The 10,090-nt window shown below is 37.9% G+C and overlaps 1 protein-coding gene across 2 annotated transcripts in view; it reads right to left on the bottom strand.

The window, feature by feature from the left end:
* The window catches only part of LOC103142996 (adenylate cyclase type 1-like), a 39,555-nt gene that overhangs the window by 24,296 nt on the left and 5,169 nt on the right, over positions 1-10,090 (bottom strand). For both annotated transcript variants that reach the window (XM_007559346.2, XM_007559348.2), the window contains exons 2-3: positions 9,903-10,052; positions 9,535-9,653 (exon numbers count right to left, since the gene is read on the bottom strand). In XM_007559346.2, coding sequence (XP_007559408.1) covers positions 9,535-9,653; positions 9,903-10,052 — 269 coding nt within the window. The remainder of the gene's footprint in view (positions 1-9,534; positions 9,654-9,902; positions 10,053-10,090) is intronic.

Below are 10,090 nucleotides of genomic sequence, written 5' to 3'. Positions count from 1 at the left end.
ATGTAAAAGCACTGTAGTCATTGTGACCTGACCTACAACACGCAGGATGTTCTCTCTCCAGCATGCCTCCATAATAGAAGTTCCAATATTTGTTCATTATTTATTGCCACCTTCAGGCAAGCTCTTACAGAGGACAAACCAACCATTCTGCTGCACAGGTTTCTCTTGCTGGCACAAAATAGATCCTTCTGGATCATCTGCAAACAGCCCACTGGACAGCACACCAAAGAAAAAGTTAGGTGGGGAACAAACAATTTTTTTTTGTTTCATAACTTTTATTTAACCATAATTAACGCACTGCGTGTTTTAGAGCTAAACATCTTCCTTCTGCTGTTGCAGGGTTCCAACCAAGAAATAATGTTCTAAAACTTTCAAAACTATGCTGATGGGATAGTGATGGCATGTTTTGCCTTTAAAACTCAAAACCTGGATCTAATCAGAAAAGACAAACAGGAAGTAGAACAATTGTTCTATTGCTGTACTGCAATCAAACATTTCTCCTGTTTGTTTGTTTGTTTGTTTGTTTGTTTGTTTGTTTGTTTGTTTGTTTGTTTTTTACATTTAGTATTGATGGGAGCATGACCAATGTTTGATATTGTATTTGTTTTATTAACTAGATACAAACATTTTGGTTTTATGAAAGCATTTTTAAATCTAAATTTTTCAGGGTTATAAGTAATTTTGGGCCTTTGACTGAATTATTATTGATTAATCCCAGCATTTTTCCTCAAACAATTTGCAACAGGCTTTTGCTATTCATAAAATTATAATTCTTAGTTTTCTTAAAAGTACACTTAAATGTTCCATCTTCTCCTACTGAACCAAGTATTATCCATTGTCTCCGTTTTAAGCTGAATGTATCATTACAGCCTTTTTTTTTAAAGTTCATTCAAATCAGTTTAATTAATAATGGTACAGCACGTCAGAAAACAAATCCACCTCCCTTCAGATGTGAGATGATGCTCTGAAACTGTCTGCTTTAATGTGCTGGAGGACACTTTTTTTTTTCATTTTATCCTCTTAAATTACACGTTTCATTGAAATAAATGTCAGAGCAACACATAAAGAAGTAAAACCCAAGCTACTCTCGAAATCAAATCATCGTTACGTCTGGGCAAAATCACATGCTGATAATTCTGGAACAGTTAAGACATTCAATTTGTTCCTTGGCCCAAAAACTGTGCTGTCCTCATTTATTCCTCGTGTTTTGTAACAAGGCAGAGGAGAAAGTTTCTAAAGAACTGGGCCTGAGTACTGTGTGCTAGTTGGTGGTGTGAAGGGGATTAGTCATAAAACTGTCCCAAACAACTTACACGTCTGCAGCTCTTGTACTGATTGCCGACTGTTACCTTCATGTGGGCTTGAGATTTCACAGCATGACAGAGTGCTGGATCTCTGAGAGAGAGCTGCTAAATGTCACTTTGTTGTCTCACAGATGTCGCCAAAATGAGGGGCAGTGGATTCAGTGTGTGTTAAATAGTTTATCCAACAACCATCTGTGGCTGTTAAAAATGTAGCGTATTAAGTACCATGTTTCTGTAAACACTTTGGGCCAACGTCATTGAAATTCTGCAATGAGGTTACGGTGTTGATGTTGTAGGGTTGTGTTGTTTAACACGACTGCAATATTGCATGGACATCGGGGGAAGTTCCCCTGGATTGGCAGGCCGGGGTGGTGGTCCTCGTATTCATAAAAGGGACCGCAGTGTGTGTTCTAACCAGGCTTTTACACCTCCTGCCATTCAGGGGTGCTAGAGAGGAGGGTCTATCAGAGAGTCAAATACTGGGTTCAGGAAGAGCAGTGTGGTTTTCGTCCTGGTCTTGAAACACTGGACCAGCTCTATACCCCAGCAGGGTCCTGGAGGTTTCGTGGGAATTCGTCCAACTGGTCTAAATGTGATTTGTGGACCTGGAAAAGGCATTCAACCGTGTCCCAAGCGAAAAGTCATCGGGGGTACTCCAGCAGTATGGGATACCAGGACGTTCGATATGGGTTGTTAGGTCTCTGTATGAACGGCGTCAGAGTTTGGCCTGAATTGCCGGCAGAAAGTCGGGCTTGTCTCCGGTGGGAGTTGGACTCCGCCAATGTTGCTCTTTGTCACCAATTCTGTTCATAAAGTTTATGGACAGAATTTCTAGGCACAGCCATTGTGTTGTGGGGATCCGTTTTAGTGGGTTTAGGAATGTGTCTCTGATTTTTGTGGATGATGTGGTCTTATTGGCTTCAGCTGGTCGTGATCTGCAGCTTTCACTGGAGCGGTTTGCAGCCTAGTGTGAAGCAGCCAGGATGACGATCGGTGTCTCCAAATCCAAGGCCATAGACTTCAGCCAGAAAAGAGCTTGGTGCCTTCTCCGGGTACGTGCATCCTGCTCCAAGTATCTCAGGATCTTATTCATGAATGAGGGCAAAATGGAGCAGGAGATCGACAGACGGGTTTGTGCAGCATCTGCAGTGAAGTGGGCGCTGTATTGGTCTGATGTGGTAAAGACAGAGTCGAGTCAAGAAGCTTAGCTCCCAATTTACCAGTGCTATGTCCCTACCCTCACCTATAGTCGTGAGTTTTGAGTCATGACCGAAAGAATTAGATCACAGATCCAAGTGGCCAGAATTAGTTTTCTCCATAGTGTGTCTGACCTCTCTCCCTTAGAAATAGGGCGAGGAGCTCAGTCATGTGGGGGTACGCAAAGTAGAGCTGTTTCTCCGACACGTTTATAGGAGCCAGTCGATGTGGCTCGGGCATCTAGTTAGGATGCCTCATGGACGGATACCCAGTGAGGTGCTCCAGGCACATCCCACCAAGAGGAGACCCAGAGGACATGCTGGAGGGACTATGTTTCTCAGATGGCCTGGGAATACCTTGGTATTCCCCCACAGGAGCTGGACTAAGTGGCTGGGCCTCCCTACTATGCCCACGACCCAACCCCGGGAAAGCAGAAGAATTTTCTGCTAGGGAAACTTATGATTCCATCACTAGCAGCAGGTTGTCCATGTCTTGCAGCAACAAAAAACTGCCACACAATGCAGTTTTTCTCCAGTCTTTTTCTTACTTTCCCATCAAGAAAAATGACAACTGATGCACGGAAGTTATGTTGTTCTCGATTCTTTTTTTTTTTTTTTTTTTTTTTTTTTTTTTTTTTTTTTTTTTTTTTTGAGCTGGGTTAATTGTTAATGCAATCTTGGTGTGGTTTTTATTCAGCACCCACTCCTTAAGAAGCTTTACCACTGTTCAATATTTTTCTCCATTTATGGATAATGGCTCTCACTGTGGCTTAGCAAAGTCCCAATGGCTTAGAAATGATTTTGCAATCCTTTCCAAATTGATATAAGTCATTGACTTTGTTTCTCAGCTCATCTCTTCCTTGTTTTTGATCATTGGTCTCTCTTTGCCAACTTTGTATTTTCAGTCCAAATAGGTTGAACTTAAGTGATTTATGGATTCCACAGGTCTGAAAATAACCAAGGCTGGATATGAGTAGTGGAATAAAAAACTGGAATGTTAATAATAATTTAACAAAAAGAGTAATTATATTTTCACCTCAATTCAAGTTTTTTTTTTTTGGGGGGGGAGGGGAGAGGCTTTTTTTGTGATTTAATTAAAACCTCATTTAAAATGGCTTTTTGATTTTTTTAGGTTATCTTTGTCTGCTACATTTTTTGTTTTGATAATCTGAAACATTTAAAAATGACACAAATCTGCAAGAGGGAAAATCTTTTCATGACTCTAATGAAAAAAGGTTAGAAATATTATTTTTTGTTGTTTCTTGGTGAGATTTAAGTGAAGCAATCAAAGTAACAAGTAAAAATAAAGCCAAGGGCCAGTGATTATGGTAGGTATGCAACAACTGACACCAGGCAGGAATCAAAACAGGTATGTTGCTTGTAGCACACTTTTAAATAAAAGAAGAAAGGTATAAAAAAAACAAGCAAAGAACTTGAGGCAATTCAATTAAAGTGTCTTCTCACAGAAAGAAACAATCCGTTTGATGAGATCCTTCTTAGATTTGTAATTCTGAACGAACTCCAGGCAACTTTTAAATTAGTAGGAAGCTATTTGAGATGCAGTCAATTATCAAATAAAGCAATAAATGACGTGTGGTATGCTTTGAGTTATTTAGTCATTGACTCAGAAAGAGATGGAATAATCCAACTTCCTACGCATCTCATGTTGAGTTTTTATTCTCTCTCTCTCTCCAAACAGTGGCTAAAACATGGAATAAAGTCAGGATTATCACAAAATCTTCTTGTAGTGTGTTTTTATTTTATTTTAGAAGCTCTATATTAAGTATGTGAGTTAAGTGTACGTAGAACTAAAGTTCATCCATCCATTTTCTTACAACTTTGTCCCTAATGGGGTAAGGAGGGGTGCTGGTGCTGAAGCTGGAGTACCCGCCGGAGAACCCATGCATGCACAGGGAGAACATGCAGAAAGACCCTAGGACCTTCTTGCTGCAAAGCAACAGTGCTACCTACTGTGCCACTGTGCAGCCCCAACTAAAGTACAATATGTATATATAAACATACCAAAGCTCATTTCTAGTCTGGATTAACACTAACCTTTTATCAGTGGTAAAAATAAAATGCAATGGAAAATGTCCTCAAAAACAGATTTCTCTGTTCCACATCTGCAGCAGTAATCAATTTTAATGTTGCTTAATCGAGATGGTATTTAATTTATAAATATGACATGATTGGTGACAAATAAGACATACTGCCATAACCAGAAGCTGCCCTGAAGTGATAGGACTTATATGTTTCAACCAGAAGACAGTTCTTCTGTAAATTTGTCACATTGTTCATTAAAACACGTCTTGCACAGATTATGCACTTTTTGAATGTTTTTTTTTTTTTTAATACACCGAACAATTTCCTGCTCATTCAGAATAAAACTGAATTTTCAGTCTTATCAGACCCTCAGTGAGAAATTTAAATTAAAACTCCAAAGGATTTTCTTCCCAAAAGAGTTTTACCTTTTCCCAAGTCAGATGGTTGAAAGAAAAGTCATGCTATTTTATGTTAAATATAATTTTCTACTGCTCATTGGAAGGTTAAAAAAAATAAATTACAGCCTTTAAAATATGTGAATAATAATTTGTTTTTCATTGCATAATATTTTTACGGAAGCGTATTATAACGTGATAGCGCTCGAAAAAATTTTTTCCCTGCGTGATAGCAATACGCTTCCGTATATTTTGTAACACAACAGTGGCATAAAAAAGACTAAACTATTAGTGGCTAGCTGATTAATTAGGTGCAACTAAGGTGTCAGTGTTAGTTATAAAATGAGTGCATACATTTTAGTCAAATTTTGCCAAAGAATCATTAATCAGTTCACAGATAATATGAAATAAGAAAATGAGCAAAAATGCCTACCATCATCTATCACACTTTGTGAAGAGATTCTGACAGATTTGAGCGACACACACACACACACAAAAAAAAAATTAAGACTAAAGAGACCACACTAAAATTTTGGTTAGACTCAATCAGTTGTTGACACTGTATGAAAAATAACAATTTGACCACGACCAAGCAACTGTATTAAAAAAATGCACCTGTCAGAAATAGGTCTATTGAAACCAAACTCAAATATTTGATCTGAAAATTTAAATTGTCTGTTTAGCTCAGAGTTTAGTGTATCTTGACAACTTTTGCAAGGTAGACGGAGCAAATCAGTGAGTGTAAATGTGGCAGCTGATAAGACTCCTACCAAAGAACACTGAATATTGGAGTTGAGTCACAGGATGCTTTGAAAAATTACCACTGTAAAAGTGGGGCTCACATTTTTCCTTCTAACAAATTTCCTTTGGGTAACACTTTATTTAAAGGGGTGTGCATAAGACTGACATGACACTGTCATAAATATGACATAACATCTGTCATGAACATAAAGAAGTCTTTATGAATGTTTATAACAGTTGTCATGAAGTGTCATTCTGTAAATAATGACATTTTTAATGAAAGGTTGCTCTAAAAGTTGCATTGAAAGTCCATTAAAAGTGCCAACTTTGCATTAAATTATCATAATTTACAAAATCATGCATAGTTGGCACTTTTAATGGACTTTTAATGCAACATTTAGAGCAACTTTTCATTAAAAATGTCATTATTTACAGAATGACACTTCATGACAACTGTCATAAACATTCATAAAGACTTCTTTACGTTCATGACAGATGTTATGTCATATTTATGACAGTGTCATGTCAGTCTTATGCACACCCCTTTAAATAAAGTGTGCATAAGACTTATGAAATTTTAAGAGAGGAGCAAAAAAAAACGAGAGACACTGTATATGTGACTTGCACGTAGCATTGGAGTGCCAGTTGGAATTCTAAAGAAACTCCTGCTACAGTCAAGGTGATGCCTCTTCCCAGGAGGTTCATAGTTATTCCTGTAAGACAGTGCAAGAGCTCATTCAAGTACAACTTCCAGCATAGAAACTGCAACGAGTTGACTTAGCTGCTCCTCTTGCAATCTAAGTTTCTTTGCTATAGAAAACGTAAGGCACATAATAAGAGCAAGAATCAGATTACATGAATGAACAGTAGGGATGCTGAAAATTGTATATGGAGCCAAAATAGATCAATATTTAACTGTCAAACGTTCATCTATGTGCGTTATTATGATTTGAACGATTTACAGTTACGTGATGCCGAAATGGACCTTTAATCCTGCAGTGATTAGAATGTTACACCTGATATCGTCGGACAAACTATGCCGCCACCACGACCACACATACACACACATTGACACACACCCCCATTCATTCATCATTTCCTCTCCAGTGGCACTTATTTGAAGAGTTATTTGCCCAATTATGCAAATATCTTCTTTCCCGCTCGAGGAGGCATCGCTGTAGCTGCTCTGGCAGATGTGATGTCAATTTAATCACACAGTCAAAGATGCGAGCATGGAGCTCGGCTTCAGGGTTAGCGCTGGATGGGCCCCTCTGGAGATACAGTGTGGGCAGAGGATGTGCTGACGGCGAGTCAATAAAAGCGCAATATGTTTGCAACAAAATTTAACTATATAACATGCTCACTTTTTTTTCTCTTTTTTTTGAGTGGGCTTGTATGATTAATGAACTGCCAGTCAGTGACTCTGGTAGTTTATTTTTAATTGTTTTGATTTCATTTCAAAGTAAACCCACTGAGCGCAGTAAACTGTTTTTCGCAAATTTATTTTCAAGAACTATTTTATACAAAACAATGAACTGGATGTAATGCTATGTATTGTTTTTTTTTCTGTGTGTGTGTGTGTGTGTGTGTGTGTGTGTGTTTCTTTTTTTTTCAATGCATCTGAGTCACTCAAACCTTGATGTGAATGTGGTAACGTATTAATCTGTATTAAGGTTATAATTGGGTGTATTACGTTTATAAAGCGGGGGAAAAATGAATGGTAGTTTTTATGTGAAACTTACAGTAAGACAAAAAGTGATGAAACCCTTTTAATTTTAGATGATGATAAGTAAAGTTAACTGAACATACCTCTTTACTTAAAAGAGCAAAGGACAAGAACAGGCTAGAACTGGTGTGTTTTGTAATTTTATTAGAGTAAATTAATTTGTTAGAGGTGATGGACAAAAAGCATATTTGGCTACAGTATTTTAGATGCTAACTACTATTTGTTTTTCTCAAATGATGAGATGTGTCGTATTTTACTTTTTTTAAATATAAATGGGAACAGATTTCACCACTTATGTCCGTATGCAGCAAGCTCTCAAACATTCCTGTCACAAAAGGAAGAAACACAGAATCTAGTTAGAAATTAACTAATCTAGTTAGAAATTCAACCCAACTCGAGTCGTGCCCTTTGTATGTCACCCCTAAAATCTGGCTTTGATGGAGTTCAAGGCAAAAAGCAATCAGCAGTTCCCCAACACAAGGTCTTTCTGTATTTAACCAGCGTGAGCACCCACGAGCACACGCACACATACCAAGAGAGTTATGCAACAAGAATCTAGTCTCCATTGCATTTAATCCCCTGTAGCAACTTAATCCCAGAGCTAAGCAAATTCTCCTCCTCAAGCCTCCCTGCTGCTGCTCTGAGAGCACAGAAGAAAGGAAGGAGGAAGAGCTGAAGATAAGACAAGACAAAACAATGAAATGCTGGAGCTGAAAGGGCAGATTTGACAATGAAGTCAGAGAAGCAGAGAGAAAAAGTGGAAGGAGGATAGAGAAAGTGCATCTTCCTGCAAGAAATTGACTTTTAGCTCTTCATCTGACAAAGGGTTAAAGGTCCGACACAACTGACAGAACAGCAGAACCTCATAGGAAAACTAAAGCAGAGGGTTGTTACAAAATCCTGCACTGAACGCACATTTTGAGATTATTTTATTTTATTTGGTCTGAGAAATTAATTTAGAGGCAAAAGATTGGACAAATAAATCAAGTGGAGCTGATAATTTGCAACTTTGAAAACACTAAACAAAAAAAAAAACAAAACAGTTGGATCACTCCAAGATAATATTGTATATTAGTTAGAACCAATTATTGTTGCAGTGTTAATGTTTCTAGAGAATAACATCATGGTTTTGTGATGCATTAAAGTGTTGTTTCCATCCAGGCGGCCGCAGAAAAATAACAACAATAATTGCAATGGACTCCCGTCTGTCAACATGACTGATCAGATTATTTTGCAGATAGTGCTGTAATTTTAGAGGCTTTTGAAAGTGGGAGTCTTGCTAAAGAAACTTTTAAAGAAGATTTATTGTTTCAAAAATCACCATTAAGAGTGTGTGTGTGTACGAAAAAAGGAGAATGTACATTTTAAGTAGAAATGCCACCAATTGTCACACAGTATTTCCATCAAGATTGCCCTGACACGTCATGATAAGAAAAAGTTTAAGAACAGTTAAGAATTAAGAAAGAATGATCAGTAAAATAAACAAAGTAGACACAATTCAGCAATGCGGTTGCATACTGCATGCATGTTTCCTACACAACTCTAAACCCACAACACCACACTTTATTTTTTAAAACATTATTTTCAATGATGGTGGCTCTGAGTAATATCTAACAAACTTTTGAAATGATCTAAAACTGATAAATCTTCTCATATGTTCTGGTAGAATGTCCCACTGTTTTGTTGCTTTTACATAGAAAGCTTGATTCAGAGGATGAGTATTAACAATGCCAGTTTATGCATAGTTAATGACACTCTAAGACATATAAGATGAAATAATAGCATGCAAGAATATTCCTGTTAGCGTCCAAAGCTAGGCAGCTCATAATATGCTGAAAATGTTTTAAAAATATATTGATTGGTTAATATTTTTTTTCTTTAATTCTAAGATTAGCTCAAGGTATTTATATTTAGCAACTATGTTGAGCTGTTTACGATAACAAGAATCTCAACAGCTGGAGGTTGTACCATGGTTTTATTTAGTCACATTGACATTCAAGCTGAGACCAATGACTGATCAAGACAGTGTGATCCTAACACTTTAGTTAGCTTGGCTGTGGCAGCTTGTGGTGAATTAGTTGGTGCACAGCTGTGCTGTTCAACAGCGATGCTGCGTGATCAGGTCCTACCTGACATTGTCATGACGCTGGATGTAGATTTTGTGAAAGATCCTTTCAGGGGGCTTCAGGAAATCCTCTTTCATCTCCATAGCTACGTTCCTGGGCAACAGACTCATTAGCAGGCGCTCCTGAGTGCATGTGTGTGTTTACAAAACAGAAAAAAAAAAAAAGAAAAAAAAAAGGAGAGGGAGGTGGGGGGTGGGGGGGGCAGTGAGAATATGAAGCACTTTTCATTTATATAGTGCAATGCAAAAACATTATTACTATGAATAAATGTGTTCCCAGGAATAAGAACAGCTCTAGATAGAAATCACCGAAATACATGATGTACATCTTGATTTGAGCCCAGGTTTGACTCAGAGAACAGATGCACTTACCTGTTTCTCGTTCTCGTCTTCCATTCGGAGCCGTTCTTCAATGCAGTTGCGAGCCTGAAGGAAGGCTTTTCTCTGGGCCCGCTCAGTCAGGATGCGAACAAACAGCCCTGACAGGTTGACACTAGTGAACAGCACCGTGTTTGCAACCAGCTGTGAATAAGGAAAAGATATATATATATATATATATA

Source organism: Poecilia formosa, unplaced genomic scaffold (assembly GCF_000485575.1).
Source record: "Poecilia formosa unplaced genomic scaffold, Poecilia_formosa-5.1.2 Scaffold104, whole genome shotgun sequence".
Classification (NCBI taxonomy): domain Eukaryota; kingdom Metazoa; phylum Chordata; class Actinopteri; order Cyprinodontiformes; family Poeciliidae; genus Poecilia; species Poecilia formosa.
This window is presented reverse-complemented; position numbering and strand designations above follow the sequence as displayed.